General features: G+C 31.2%; 1 protein-coding gene across 5 annotated transcripts in view; it reads right to left on the reverse strand.

Moving 5' to 3' along the window:
* Nucleotides 1-16,447, reverse strand: part of NIPBL (NIPBL cohesin loading factor) — a 195,015-nt gene that overhangs the window by 40,408 nt on the left and 138,160 nt on the right. For all 5 annotated transcript variants that reach the window (XM_070245908.1, XM_014734903.3, XM_070245909.1 and 2 more), the window contains 12 exons: nucleotides 14,371-14,457; nucleotides 11,882-12,113; nucleotides 10,941-11,092; nucleotides 10,300-10,380; nucleotides 9,464-9,564; nucleotides 7,981-8,119; nucleotides 6,187-6,269; nucleotides 5,461-5,593; nucleotides 4,453-4,596; nucleotides 2,050-2,139; nucleotides 795-1,009; nucleotides 589-691 (listed from right to left, as the gene is read on the reverse strand). In XM_070245908.1, coding sequence (XP_070102009.1) covers nucleotides 589-691; nucleotides 795-1,009; nucleotides 2,050-2,139; nucleotides 4,453-4,596; nucleotides 5,461-5,593; nucleotides 6,187-6,269; nucleotides 7,981-8,119; nucleotides 9,464-9,564; nucleotides 10,300-10,380; nucleotides 10,941-11,092; nucleotides 11,882-12,113; nucleotides 14,371-14,457 — 1,560 coding nt within the window. The remainder of the gene's footprint in view (nucleotides 1-588; nucleotides 692-794; nucleotides 1,010-2,049; nucleotides 2,140-4,452; nucleotides 4,597-5,460; nucleotides 5,594-6,186; nucleotides 6,270-7,980; nucleotides 8,120-9,463; nucleotides 9,565-10,299; nucleotides 10,381-10,940; nucleotides 11,093-11,881; nucleotides 12,114-14,370; nucleotides 14,458-16,447) is intronic.

Consider the following 16,447-nt stretch of genomic DNA (forward strand, 5'->3'; position numbering starts at 1 on the left):
TATTTTCATAAATTTTGGAACACATAATATTTAACAAAATACAGCATGACACATGCAAAAGAAATGAAAGTAAATATCACATTTACTTCTCTTTAATTTTTATATAAGTGAGCAAAAGATCTGTTATCTTACTGATCAAAAGCTTTAACTTAAAGGTCAGTATACACGATAAGGGAGGCATTCTACACTTGGTCCTGGCATTCTCAATTAAACCTGGTTTTTATTGCTATGCTTCATTTGCAAGGACCTGTAGTCTCACTCTACCTTACTATGTGTAACTTTAATCAAGGATATTTACTATTATGTAAATAATAACTTGGTAATTGAATAATTTATTTTTATAACATCATTCTACCTATACCATATGCATACATATTCATACAGATATATATCCATTTATCTATAAAACTGGAATCAATATGTAGAACATAGACATTTTATCAAATATGGAACATAGAAACAAATGATACTTTCATGATCTTTTAAAATATCTGTTCTCAACAATAAATAGACATCGTACACAACCCCATAAGTATCAAGAATTAGAAAAATCAGTATCATTGTATAAGGAATCCTGGTCCAGTTTACCTGTGTCAAATAAATATCAAAGCTCTGGGCAAACGGCCTCATAGAGGCCAAGTATCGAACAATCAAACAAGCATCATCATAGTCCACAGTATCAGAGTTCATCCTGCAACAAAAAGTCATTACATTTTTAACTTTTTTGTATAGTAGGTAAAATGATATCAAACAGATAACTGAAAAAGTAAAGATGTTTTCTCTCTGAATCTTACTTTAATGTGCTAAACTGAGAAGGTGTAGTTTTGATAATGCTTCTAAGAAACTTTTTCCGGTTTTCAGCTCGATGCATAATTTGACCAGTTGTCTCAATTTCCTTCGAGTGATGTGTTCCTTCAGAGGATTCTTCATCTTTTTGTGATTTCATTGCTTTTTCTGTTTCCAGAGTTGTGTCACGGAACCACTGGGCTATATAGAATTTACGAGAAAACTGGAAAGAAATTAGATAAGACTTGAATTTGATGAAATTAGTTACAAAATTTCCAATCCATTGATAAAATGTTCACAATCAGAAATACAAATATTAAGGTTTACTTTAAAACAACTTCTATCAGATAAAAACAGATTTTAAAAAACCTAGAATGTTTAGAATATTTGAGTGATAGAAAACATTATTTTACTTTGTCTTAACACATATATTAATGTATCGAAAGACAATATGATAATTACAACTGTATTAAATCTGGAATACTAGCAGCTACCTAACTTTAGCACCCAATAAGTCAGTAAAATTAGACAGATGATGGGTGAACTAGAAAAGTTTAGAATAAATGGATAAAATGCTGAAGGTAGAAGACTCCAGTTATTTTTAAAAATTTCACCTTACTCCTTCAAGAAATATACAATTATTATTGAAATATTTTAACACCAAGGTGCACCTATAATCTGTTCCTTTCAATACAGATTGAAAATCTGCAGTACTTGGCTGAATAGCTAAGTTATCTCCAACCTCTTTAAGATTGCATATCCCATCAGTAAAAAAAAAATTAAAACTAAAAAGTATCCCAATATATGTACACTGTTTAATACAGTTTACAAATTTTACATATGAACCTATTACACTAATATTTTGGATACATAACACATAAAAACAGAATTTGAAAATAAATATACATGTAAAATTTTAATAGTTTCTTTTTATACACTAATTGATCATCTCATGCACCACCTGGGCCATGCCAACTGTGAGGACCAATGATTCAGCCCAGTCTCAAAGATAACCTATGGAAAGATTTCCAAATATTTTTTGTGTCACACAACTTTTGTATACTATAATATCTGTACCAGGATCCCACATAAGACAAATCAATCCATAACCATTCTTTTCTGCTTAGATTATCAAGTATCCCTTCGTTTCAAAAATCAATACTCCAAATAACTTTCCTCTTCATGACACTTCCCAATTTTCTTTCAGATCCCATCTGAATAAACAAGTGATATTTCCAAAAAAAAAGGAGAAAAGAAACCTACCACTAATGAAGGATCAGTTTCAGTGTTTTCATCCAAGTAATCAAGCAACGCTTTTTGCAATTGCTGGATTTCATCTTCTCCTCCTGAAACCTACAAAATAAACCAAGTAAGAACAAAAAAGATATTACTAAAGTACTTTAACAAATCATCTACTTGTAAATGCAAATCTGAGGGAAAAACCGATAAATAATACAAATGAAAAAATATATATACAGCAACTAAAAGGAAGAAATAGAAGAACACTATTTCTGAAAAAGATATATTGATAGCTAAGGTTGGCCTCTATTTTTATGAACTACACATCATTTTATTTGAAGGAGGACACAGGTAGCTGACATAAAAATTATCAGAACAATGTGCTTTATCTTCAGAGGTACGAAGGTCCTAGCACTGGTTTCCTGTTTGGAAAAAAAAGAGACAACTCCAAACTTTTAATCTACTAAATAGAAACTTATTACTCTTATTATTATGTGTTATAGGTTTCTGTGGGATATTATTTAAAAAGAAAATTCTGGAAGGAAAATACTTTTATTTATAATTAATTAAAAAACAGTACTTTATTTCAAGTAGGATATTAAATATACAGTAGGTGGGCTGTTCACTTGTTCTAGGAGCAGAAATGGACTGAATTTTTAGGTCCTGTCAAGAACAATACAGAGTCAGAAATTAACTGAGTTGACATTCATGTCTATAACTTATATGCTAGCTTTACCACGTGAAATGCCAAACACATGGTTTAGAATATATCTAAGTAGAAAACAAAGATTAGAATAACCCATATTCTAGGACTGTGGCAAAATGGATACATTCAGAAATTTGTCATAGCACTGTAAATTACTACGTTATAAACTTCCAAAATCAATTTGGAAGTATGTTGAGAGCCATAAAAATATTCATGAATGACCCCTCTCCTTGAGTTTTACAGTGTACAACCTACATGGCCATATGTGGCGAATAAGAGGTCCTCGGTCTCCTCTAAGAAATACTGAAAGTCACCTAGTACCTAGATCTTCGTTTCTAAATTACCATTCTCCAATAAAAGAAACCAGCAGTAATTGGAGAAATGGCTGATTTCAGGGCTGGGGCAAGCAAAGTAAAAGATAAGCCTCAAACATCTTGTTGTATCACGAAGTATCAAAGAAAGATGGGAACATATCAAAAAGACACAAAAGCCAGCTTAAAGGAGCTCTCAGTGGTCAAATCTAGGACAGTTTGAGCATTAAAATAATGAAAGCAACAAATTATAACCTATTAAATAGAATACGAACGGTAGTAATGTATTAGATGGTACTATTATATTAATGGTAATATCTTGCTTTCGATAGTTTTACTGTGGATATTTAAGTGAGAGTTCTTGTTTGTAGAAAACACACACTAAGCAGCGCTTCTCAAACTTCAGCATTCATTAGGATCACCTGGAGGGTTTGTTAAAACACAGACTGCTGGTCCCCACCCCCAGAGTTTCTGATTTAGTAGGTACAGAGAGAGTCCTGAGAATCTGCATTTCTAACAAGTGCCTGGTGACGTTAATGTTGGTGCTACTTGTCCAGTGAATCACACTTTGAAATTCAAGGTTAATGTGGGGCATATCTACTTAAATGGTTGGGGGTGGTGGGGGAGAGCATATACAGACATGCATATAAGAATGATAAAGCAAATGTTGTAAATTGTCAACAACTAAGGAATTTGGCTAAAAGGTTTACGGGAGCTCTTTCTACTATTCTTCTAACCTTTCCGTAAGCTTTAAATTATTTCAAAATACAAAGTGTAGTAAAAAAAAAAAAAAAGAATTAGATGCATTTCTAATGGCCAGCATGGATATGCTTATGGACATAAAAAAAGAATAGAAAGAAAATGAGAACAGTTGTGTATGGTAGGATTAGGGATCATTTATGTACCAATTTTCTTAAGTTAACTTTTAGTATTACTATCACCTCAACCATACTTAAAAAAAAAGAATAAGTGAAGAAATAAGTTTTTCCCATGAAAACTCTCTAATATAATAAAATGAAAAGAGGCCCTTCTCATCCTTCCCCAATATAAAAAGATACACAACATTCAAAGATACAAAACAATTTGGGCATGCTAAATTATCATCTCAAGAAACTAAAGATTTAAATAAAAATTACATTAAACCAAATAGAAAACAGCATCATATATTCATAACAATAGTTTGCAAAAAGAAAGTAAACTAAGGACTTATATAAATCATTTAAAAGTTCCTGTTAGACATTATAATTCACCCTAAGGTACTTTCTCTGTAGGGCTTTTGAAAAGCCGACTTTTAGAAGTATAAGTCTTATTTTCAATCTACAAAATGAAATGCAACAGTAATATAAGAATACCTAAAGATAAGTGTTTACCTATTATTTACCCCATAATTTTAATCCTTTATCTCAGTACCTGTTTTAAAATTCGTTCTATAGACCCTTGATCCATTTTGCTTGTAACAGCATCTTTCCTTAGTCGTGCAGCAACAGTTCCAAGGTAATCAAGAGACGCTACTCTTAAAGCCATCTCTGTTGATTTGTTACTGAATTGATGAACCTAAACATCAAAACAAAGTAATTTTGATTTAATTCAATCAATTTATAACAGTACATCTTTAATAGTAATTTATCATATGAATTCCAAATCTATGTTGTATCATTTGAAATTTAAACTTTTTCTTTTCTTGTGATATTGTTCCATAAAGTGATTGCCTTTTGAGTTTCTGGAAACTGAACAGTTTCATTAAAAAAAAAAACTATAGATTAAACCTCCCTAAGAATACACTCTCTTTAAACGTAGGCTAAATTGTTTATTTGTTAAAAATAGGATATTACTGAATAAGAATTTCTTAGGCTGGAATTCTGATGCCTATGAAACATTAATTATCTTGATTTCAAAATAGTATTAATATACTTTCCAGTTCACAGAAAGTAAGGTCCCCAAAAGCTTTGTTACAATTTGTATTGCAGAATCCAAATGCAGCTTAAAAATAAAAAGAGAAATCACAGTAATATTTGTTCGTATTTCCCTATTGTATTACATGAGGTCACCTTTTTAGAAATACTCTTAAAAATGACAAAGTTCACAGTAATCAGTTTCATGCTTTGAAATGAATTACAGTAACTTATGACTCAGTGTTGAGATGCTTTTAACTAACAATATAATACTTCCAAACCAAAAAGAAAGTTTTAAAGCACTGTTATCTTATGTAATGAAATGAAAGCACCAAAAGTCACAACATTTCAAAGTTTTCTACAAGGTACGGACGATATTGTGTACAGTTATGCACATGCAAAAATAGAGATGCAATGGTCGTATTTCCTTACACATTTTTAAAGAATTCATCATCTGTGAATCAGAGTACATCCTCATTATGTTGTCTTCTAGTAATCTAATAATCTTTAAATGCTATACTCTTACCAACAGTCTCCCTAACAAACTAAGGAGTAGTTCAGCAGCTGGCCATTCAGGCTTATTGACTGTTGAAAGAAGGTCCTGAACAAAATTTTCAAAGAGTGGTCTGTAATCTTCTTCACCTTGCTTACTACCACATCTGTGCAAAGATAAATAATAAAAAGGTCATTAACTTAGGTGACATACCCACCAATATGACTGAAATTTTGTTAAGTTTTCACTGTATCTTATAAGAAGTTTTAAGAGAACACATTAAATGAAACATGGTATAAAACAAATATACTTCTCAAACTTCATCTTTTCCTCTATTATAGGGAATTCATTTATTGACTAATATTAATATTACTTTCTGGCAACGATAACACATTTAAAAATGATGACTGTTTTTCCCTCTATGAGATTACCATAAATTCTTATGAAGGCTAAGTAAACCTCTCTCTACAAACTTTCCTATTTAATTAGAATGCCTCAAAATTTACTGAAGAAAAATTATAGAATTTCAATCTATAATCTAAACCTTACTTTTGGAGCCCAACATACAAGGAAGTTTACAAAATTTTAGATTTTTAATATTCCCATTGCCTCATTTTAAAGATCAGGAAATCAAGGGCCAGGGACACATATTCAAAGTTCAAATTATAACAGGAAATTGGATTAATCTTTTACTTAAAATAAATGAACTCTTCTCTATACTGGGGAAAATGAAAGTCAGATTATGTTAATTTTACTTACTTTTTAAGAAAGATGGAAAGGAAGTTTTGGGCTGTTCGCATGGCTGTTTCATAAGAGTTGGTAATGACAACATCTTGATCAACCTAGATTGAGAAAAATGAATTTATACAGATATAAGAGATAACCAACAAACAAGTTAGTTCAGTCGCCATTGCCATGTTATTGCTAAATAGGGGTAATACATTTAAATACTAAAATGCTAACTATTCTTATATATAAAGAGAAAAGCTACAATTAGCATACTAAACATATTTCAATACTTTATAAAAACTAAATAAAAATATTGAGTTCATTTTAATTTATTAAAATATGTAAGAGTGACAAATGTGGTTAACAAATGAAATATCAATAGTTGCTTATAAGCTCTAAGTTTATCAAACACTGGAATATAATACAAAAGAAAATTCAACTCCTTCACTAGAAATTTAAAGACTAGGACATAAACAGTCAATCCAAAGTTGTGGAAACCCAAAAGGCCAATAGATACATGAAAAAGCTTACTAGTCAGCAGAAAAATACAAAATAAAATACGCTATCATTTCACACTGATCAGACTAGATAAAATAAAAAATTAGAATGTAAACTAGAATACCACTTTGTTAAGCAAACTGACAAGATCCAGTAAAGTGAAAAATGCATGTATAGGGGCCGGCCCCAGGGCTGAGCGGCTGCTTTGGCAGCCCAGGGTTTCGCTGGTTCGAATCCTGGGTGCGGACGAGGCACCACTCATCAAGCCATGATTAGGTGGCATCCCACATGCCACAACTAGAAGGACTCACGACTAAAAAGTATGCAACTATGTACTAGGGGGCTTTGGGGAGAAAAAGGAAAAATAAAATCTTAAAAAAAAAAAATGCACGTATAGTATGATTTAATATTCTACTTCTAAGTACATCTAGAGAAACTCTTGCTTTACACTGTGATGCAGTTATATAATGTGTTTAACGCAAGTCAAAGAGATCAGGTATTAGTTATAAGTATTAAAAGCAATGTCGAGTGAAAATAATTAGCTATAAATATGTTACTATATTATTTATGTAAATGAAAAAAACCAATTCTATATCAAATTTATGCAGATAAATAAATAAATGTAAGGAGATAAACATTCTCATGATACTGGTCATCAATGGTAAGGAAGGGAAGACTGGAGAGAGAACAATGGAGGGGGGAAGAAACAACAGGGACCTCAGCTTTTTTGATATGCATTTTTTACTTAATTATATGTTTAGTATTACAGACACATATATCTGGCTATAACAGAATAAAAAAATAAAATTATTTGTTTCTTTTGAAGTTTTTTGAGGTAATACTGCAGAACTTGCAAAAGTTATAAGCATTGATAGGTAAAAGCTACAAAACCAAAAGCAAATCTTAGTTACGAGTTATTCAACAGTGATGGCATAAACTCATTTTCTGCATGAATTCCACATTATTACATGCTATGCATTAGTATAGATATTACATATTACAATTATAATATTCACTTTCACATTCAATATCTCATTTGAGTCTTACAACTCAGTATGGTAGGCTTGTCAAATATTATCATCCCCATTTTACAGCTGAAGAAACAAACTCAGATTAAAATGATTTGTATGTTTCATGATTGGTAGATATAATAGTCAGAACCAGAACTCAAAGGCTCCCATAAAACCCAGTCTAGTGCTCTACAAGGATCCTAAAGCCTAGCCATGAAACCCTAACTAAGAAATCCAGTTTTATAAGAATGGTATAGAATATAAGTGCTTTTTCTATAAAAGTACAAAGTTATAAAACTCATAAAAGATTACTTACTTTTTTATTTGAGTCCTCTTCTGAATTAGAGTCTTTCTCTGAGGATGGTAAGTGTACTACACATTGAATTAGTTGTAAAACTAGTGCTGTAACCATCTGAATATACATAGGCTCTCCATCCATATCACTACTGTTTAACCTTTAGTGAAGAAAATAATTAAATTTCATTTTACATGTCATCTATCATCTGAAAGTTTCATGCTTTCTTTACCAATATTTCTAAGCATTATCTTTAGTGCTTATAATAGTATCCTTAGTCTAATTATTTTTAATAAATTAGAAAAAAATACCAACTAAATGCCTATGCATACTTAGATAATTAAATAGCCAAAGGAAAAATGCCATATTTAATAAAAATTTCTATACTTTATATGCACTGCAGATAAAAAATTTATAATGAAAAAATATCCAACATTTCTTGAAATCATTTTTAAAACGAGAAGTCTTCAAGATTTCCAAATGCCCATGCATTCTAGTATTCATTTTCTTATTAAAATCTGCCGCACGGTCAGCTAAAGTATGAGGTCAATGGCATAGAATACGGAAAAACAAATTCTGAATTATTATTGTAAAGACACTCTAAAAGTGTAAAAATTCTTTTATATGCTGATAGTTTTTCTTCAGGTTTAACAGACAATAGATATTTATCTATACACAATTAGTCCAAAAAATAAAGACAAAAATAATTATTTTACAGAAGGTAGCCTTCAAAGCAATCATATTTAATCATTCAAGAATATTATAATGATAGTTAAGATAATGATGATGATTAATGATGACAACAAACACAATAATCCTGACCACAGCAGTGGATAACATTCTTTAGTTACTCTATGCTTAGTGATTTAAAAGCATTTAATTTTCATGTTATTCTCTATTCTGCTGTTAGAATAATCTTTCAGCTCTCTTTTAAAAATATTTAATGACTCTGTACTGTATAAAGGATTAAGTCTAAGTTCTTTAGTATGGCTTATAAAATCCTTGAACTGGCTCTAACTCTTTTAAGCAGTATTTCCTATTGCTCTTCTCATAGATCAATGGTTCTTAACCAGGGATGATTTTGCCCCTCAGGGGACATTTGCCAATATTTGGAGAAAATTTTGCTTGTCATGATAGGAAGCAGGGAGTTTCTCTTGGCATCTGGTATGTAGAAGTTAGGAATGCTACTGAGCATGTGACAATGTACAGGACAGCCCCGCACAACAAAGTATTATCTGGCCCAAAATGTCAATAGTACTTAGAATGAAAAACCTTGCCACAGATCTTTACACCTGAGCATCACTGAACTTCTTTAAGTCCCCGAGATGTGCATTGCTATTTCACACATCTAAGCTATTCTTCATGCTATTCTGACTGAATTGCCTCTGTTTTATTTGCTCATTAAAATGAAAATCAGATAGAAATGATGAAGAATAAATATATGTCGGCTACAATATAATGGAGTTCTTCTTGGTTATACTTGGCCTTTGCTATAATTAGTTACCTGAAGTTCCTTAAACTCCTCTTGCTGGTTGGTAATCTTGCAAGTGAAGTAAAAATTTCTTCCAAAATTAACTGCCTATGTTTTTCATATCTTGAGAATACCTGTTTAGTAAGTATAAGATTCCAAATTAAGTTTGTTACAATTATTTGAAAACAAAACAAAAATACTGCATCATGTAATAAAAAATATTATCTGACATTTAGAATGAAAATGTTTTCAACACCTTCAATGGCAATGACTTCCATAACCTGCTTAAGTTTGCCATCAATCATAACAGTCTTGTAGAAGTCAGAGTATACTGGTTTCATTTAGAAGTATGATATCTTGGGTATGGAAAGTAAGATAAGATTTAAATGATTTTAAAACAATTCTGATTTTATTGCAAATATTAAGGAATTATTAACTGAAATATTTAGAAATGTTTAGGGGCCAGCCTGGTGGCGCAGTGGTTAAGTTCACACATTCCACTTCTTGGCGGCCCAGGGTTCGCCAGTTTGGATCCTGGATGTGGACATGGCACCACTTGGCAAGCCATGCTGTGGTAGGTGGTAGGCGTCCCATATATAAAGTAGAGGAAGATGGGCACGGATGATAGCTCAGGGCCAGCCTTCCTCAGCAAATAGAGGAGGACTAGCACTAGTTAGCTCAGGGCTAATCTTCCTCAAAAAAAAAAAAAAAAAAAAGGTTTAAAATCTAAGACACACTAAAATAGTCCTTATGTTGAAATCAATCTATGGAAAACCTGAATCTGTATTAATTTTTGCAAAAGTGGATTAAAGAATATCAATATTATTTTTCTAGAGGGATACCTAAAAACACAAACTGATTATACTTACTGCAGTGACTAACTTAATGGCACACAATTGCAGTTCACTGACATTTTCCACAAAAAAGGGTGTTATTCCCATTGATGATACCTGCACAAACACAGAAAAAGAGTAACTTGTATACATCTCTAGTTGATTTCAGCAACATTCTACCTTACTAAACTCCAAAGCATTCATAAATCTACTGGAAAACACTGAGAGGGCACCTTCTTTTCCCTCATCAACCAAGATCTAGTTCTTTTTCTATTCCCTTTCATCCTCAAACACATCAACACACAGCTTCCTTCATAGCTGCCATTCTTCTAATCTTCACCTTTTGGAGTGACAAATGTCAGCGGAATATAAAGAAACTAAAAACATTTTGCTGTTCTGGATGAAAATATCCTGACATATTTTAAATGAAACAATTTCTTTCAGAGAATTTAGAGTTTAGAATTTATTCTACATGTACCTGTCTTCTGCCCAAAACGTTTCTTTTTAAAACTTCCCTGAACTTTTATTTCTTCAATTTAGATATAACATACTCTGAATGGAAAAAATTAACAGAGGGCTGGTATTATTATCGAGTGAGCAAGATTACACTGAACTCAAATAGACCCTCCATTTTTAAAGTGGTCCAGAAATATACAAAATGCTTCAAAAACACTTACCTGAAGAATTGTTGTGTCTGTAAGAAGCTGTATCTCTAGCAATTCTGATAAGCTGCTAACAATGTCACAAACTTTATTATAAAGCATTACTATTACTCTCTGCTTATGGGTAGAACATTTAGCCCGTTTTGCCTTTGAACTTAATAAGCCTCCTAAAATGAAAAAAATAAAACAAGGAATAATCAACTTTTAGTAATCTTTAATAAATGCAATAAAACTGTTTTCTGAATTAAGAGAGCATATATTTTTTTTTTTGCTACATGAAAATACAACCTGGCAAATAAAGCTGGGTGTTTATTAAAAGAGAAAATTATTCTCTAGGGACATTTAGTTAGAAAAATAAACTTTCTTAGATAATCTATGACATTTCAGTGCCTATTCATTTCTTACATCTAAAATATTACTTTACCTTTATTTCTATTTTTTTTCCATTGGACCAATATTGTAAGATTATATTTCTCTTTAACTTGCAATTATCAAACAATAATTAAATGTAGATTATTCATGAACTAAGTTTATCTTCCTCTCTTCAAGTGTACACATTAACCATTTTCTTTGCTAATTTATAAAGGTTATAAATAAGAGAAAGAATATACATCTTAAATCAAACCATTTTGTAGATAACTAATATTTTGGGTAAAATTAGCAGCAAGTGATCAATGGAACCAGAAGCTAATATTATCTGGGACTTTCCGTGACCAGTAGAAATCACTTCTACTATATGTAAATAGTTGCTAAAGAAATTATAATTGAACAAGTACTAAATTAACTAAAAGTTCTATATTCTAGTCAAATCAAAGCCCGTGTTTATTACAATTTATATACTCTAATAATTTTGGTGCCATTTTAAGTCACTGCATTCTGACCCTTCCAATATGCTAAAATTATGACAGGTAATTTTGACATACTCAAAAACTATCAATATAAAGGGGCAAACTAACCTCCATGAGGATCTAATCTGTAAACAGGATCATACTGAGGATAAAGTGTATTCTGCAAATGAAATTTAGTGTACTGTATAACTCTTTCAATTACATCCTCAATATATACAGCTTTTGGCATGTTAGGGGATGTCATAATGTTGATAGTTGTAAGACAGGCATCTGCTGATTTCGTAACTCTCTCCATAATAAGGTCTCTCCATAACCTTTCTTCTTCTTCAGTGTCGTTATTCTATAAAATAGCATATCATTAACAAAATGAAAATAAACACATTTTCAGGTTAAAATATAAAAAAACTATAATATATTTGATTTTCACTGGTGGAAAACATGGTAAGAGCTTTGATGTGTGCACATTCTTCAAAGAATATTAGAAATGAAGTACAAATTCTGACACTACTTTAAGTAAGATTTTTGTTTCAAAGTTTTCAAACATAACATACTCAATCTCCTAATTTCACCACTAGATGACACTCTAATGACAAAGTTATAGTTACTTGTATCTTCTGTGTACTTTACCCAAATCCAAGATTTTAGCTAAAGACTATAATTGCACATAAACAATTTTGTGCTTAGGGTATAAATATTATGATAGTCAAAAAACTTTATAAGTTCTGCTGGCTGTTGTGAGAAGAAAGCAAAAATTAACAACAACAAAAGGTAGAGCCCTATTTAAAAATAGTAAAATGTTATTGACTCAAGCATTCCTAATACCTGTTTTTCAATAATACTGTATTTTTGAAACTAAGATTAAAAAGCGGTGATTATGCAGACTATTGAAAATATAATTTATTTTCTAAAAATGGATAACTCAACAACTGACAGAAGACTGTATTTTAATTTACACATCAGCAAAATGCATTACAATTGGGGAGAAGTGCTTTTAATTTTACACTGAAAGTGAAAATCCTTCTATTACATCCTTAGTTATGATGTATCAACTTTATATTCTAGGAATACTTTCCTATGCTTGCTATTCAAAGCTTATACATCGGGAAAAAGAACAAATAAAAGCATAATATATGCAAAGCAGAGAGGGGCTTTCCAATTACTAATGCCTAAAAACTCAATTGCCTTTTTCCTAACTCTTTAGCTTTCTTCCATTTTACTGCTTACATACCTACTTAAAAAAGTAAGATAAAGCAGCATTTCTCTGATATTAAAATTGCTGTTTGGAAGAGTCATTCAGGCCAAAGGTTAAAGCTATCTGCAACATATTAAGTAGTGCTGAGGTTTTCAGGAATGAAAATAATTTCAGTAAGACTGAGTCAGCCAGCTCTCTACAATTCTAGATTCCTGATAATATTTATCAGTTTTTTGTCAAAGTATTTTAAATAAAACCTGTAGACTAAAGATGCAGTAGATTTCCATTAGGTTTCTCTAAGCCCTCTGTTTCTGATTCAAAAACTAATTTAAAGAGGGCATTGGAAAAATATATATTAATAAGTCACGGAAATACCATCTGAGATTACTTTTCTACATTTTTTATTCCATGTAGATCACTTAGCAATCCTGTGGCTACTGAAAACATCAAGAACATTTCCCTCATGAAATAAAATCCAGTGCATGTATGTACAGTATGTATGTACATATAAGAATGGGAGTATATATATCAAAAGTGTTAACAGTGGTTATTGTTGGATGAGAATACGACCCTTTTTGTGTTTTGGAAATTTTCTACAATAAACATTAGTTTTGTAATCAGCTTTTAAGAATAAAGAGAATTCATTAGCTCAAAACCTTCCTAAATTTTTATCTTTTATATTAAATGCCTATAAGCATTAGAGTTGGTATTCATTAATTATAGAGATATCAAGATCAATTCGAATGCATGTATGATTTTGAAAGTCTGCTACCAGTCTAGGCAATTTACCTTTATCAGTTCATAAACCATTATATCATGTTGCTACTGCTTTTGATACAAACATACTAAAAATGTAGTAACAGCTGCAGTTAACATTTATTGAGAACTTACAACATGCCAAACACTGTTAAGCACTTTACACAAATTTATTTAATCCTCTCAACATTTGAGCTAGGCATAAAAATGGTATATAAAGATTAATGTTTTAGGATACTTTAGAAAATCAGCATAAGGTTTCAAAGTATTTCTCTAGGGAAGGCTGAGAAAAAGAATTACTACCTACTCTCATTTCATAAATGAAAGGACATTTTAAATATATTCATACACTTACACAAGGAAGAGCATACTGCGAGATTAAAGAACAGTCCTTTAAATTGAAAAAAATGTACGTTCTCAATATTCTTACTTTTTGTCAAAGCTGTGAATTAACAATGTGTAACATTAACTTTGAATTACTAAAAGTGCAATTCTAGCAGCAATGCTAATGAATGTAACTAGTAAATGGTGGTAACAAGCTCAAATTAATGAAATTTGGAATTTTCTCTATAAATCAAAGTTCCTTATGAAAAAATTTATATCTTAACAATAGTAAGGGTAAAATTAACAATATGGATCTTAAACTTACATGATTTAACAAAGTAGAAAGCTTTGACCCATCTTGAATGTTCTTCTCCAAGATATTTAGGACTTTCACAGTTTTGTCAGTGGAAAGCTAAAATAGCAACATAAATTCTTCTTTCAATCATTGGTAAAAGTGATAAATTATTCAAGAAACATTCTGTACAATTATCTTCTTTGGGCTATGGAATATATAATATTACCACCCTTTTGAAGAGTGGGAAAAGAAAAGTTTCCCACTTAGGTTCTCTACCCAAATCTGAATTATGGAGAGAACTAATCACTTGATTCTGAAAGACAGAAGAGCAAACACAGAATGGGCATATATGCACGTTACTAACTCAATTATTACCATATAGCTAGTCAAGACAGAATTTGTTCTGATGCCTGGCCCTTTGCTCTTGTGGCAGTGACACTGAACATACATATGAACACACACTCGCACTAAAGATTTCACCTGTTGATTTAATTATAACATGGCTTCCATATTACAATGTCATTCAGCAGGTGTCTTAAAATCCGAGGTAGCATTTTGAATAACAGAAGCATAATGTTGAATAATGTTACATAATTGTGAATGATGTTACAAAAGTGAAATAATAACGCTTTATTTTAGTAGAAATCTTTCTTATTTTTTAAAAAATATCTCCTATTTCATTTCTTACAAAGGACGCTTTCTCTATTCAAAAAATTAGTGTCGGATTAGAGGTTCTGCCAGGTGGCAGCTGTTACTCATATTCTCTTGAGTGAATGCAGCATGCAGCTAGGACCCTCAACCAAATCAGCCAGAAGAGTCAAATGGTTACAACAGAGTAACTGACATTAAGTACATTTTGATTATTCATGTTGGAGTATAAAAACAAGTTCCCCCAAATATTGCTTTAGATAATTTCATAACAGATTAAACTACTGAGACTTTTGGTAAATCGTTCATGCTTTGAAAATACTCAGCAAACTCACTTTTTGAAATAGAAATATCAGCTACATGTAATTATGGAACTTATGCAATATAACCTAAGACTGCACAGACACCTCAAAAGACTGATGCCATAGTCCTATATACAAAATAAATCAATATATCCCTTATTGCACACAGTAATATTAATGTGAACTAACAGCACATTAATTCTTGGTTAACTATGTGGTATGTTTGTCTGGCTTTAAAAATCAAACTCATGGGAATCCTTGTACACTATTAGGAAAGTAAATTGGTACAGCCACTATGGAAAACAGTATGGAAGTTCCCCAGAAAATTTATAATAGAACTATCATATAATCCAGCAATTCTACTTCTGTGTATATATCTGAAGGAAATGAAAAAAACCTCAAAACTCAAAAACTCACAAAGATATATCCTCCTCCAATTTCCCTGCAGCATTATTTACAGTACCCAAGACATGGAAGCAATCAAAGTGTTCATCGTTCGATGAAATAAAGAAAATGAGGTGTATATACACACAATGGAATATTATTCAGCCATAAAAAAGAAGGAAATCTTGCCATTTGCAACATGGATATGAAACTTGAGAGCATTATGCTAAGGAGAAATAAGTCAGACCAAGAAAGACAAATGCTGTAGATTCTCACTTACATGTGGAATCTAAAAAACAACAACAAACAAAGAACAGAACTCATAGATACAGAGAATAGATTGGTGGTTGCCAGAGGTAAGGGGTGGGGCTGAGCAAAATGGGTGAAGGTGGTCAAAAGGTACAGATTTCCAGTTATAAGACAATTAAGTTCTGTGGGTGTAATGTACAGCATGGTGATTAAGAGAGTAGAACTTAAAAGTTCTCATCACAAGAAAAAAAAATTTGTAATTATGTGTAATGGTGGATGTTAACTAGATTTATTGTTATGATCATTTCGCAATATATACAAATATTGAATCATGCTGTACATGTAAAACTAGTATAATGTTATACATCAGATATATCTCAATAAAAAAATTAAATTCATGGCACATTTACTGTTTTGAATATAGGCAATGTATAAATGAATAAAAAATAGTTGATTATAACTTTGTAAAAAGACCTAAACATTTCCAGTCTACTTTAAAATTATCAATTGAAAAAACTAAGTAA

This window comes from Equus caballus, chromosome 21 (genome assembly GCF_041296265.1).
Source record: "Equus caballus isolate H_3958 breed thoroughbred chromosome 21, TB-T2T, whole genome shotgun sequence".
In the NCBI taxonomy this organism is placed as follows: Eukaryota; Metazoa; Chordata; class Mammalia; order Perissodactyla; family Equidae; genus Equus; species Equus caballus.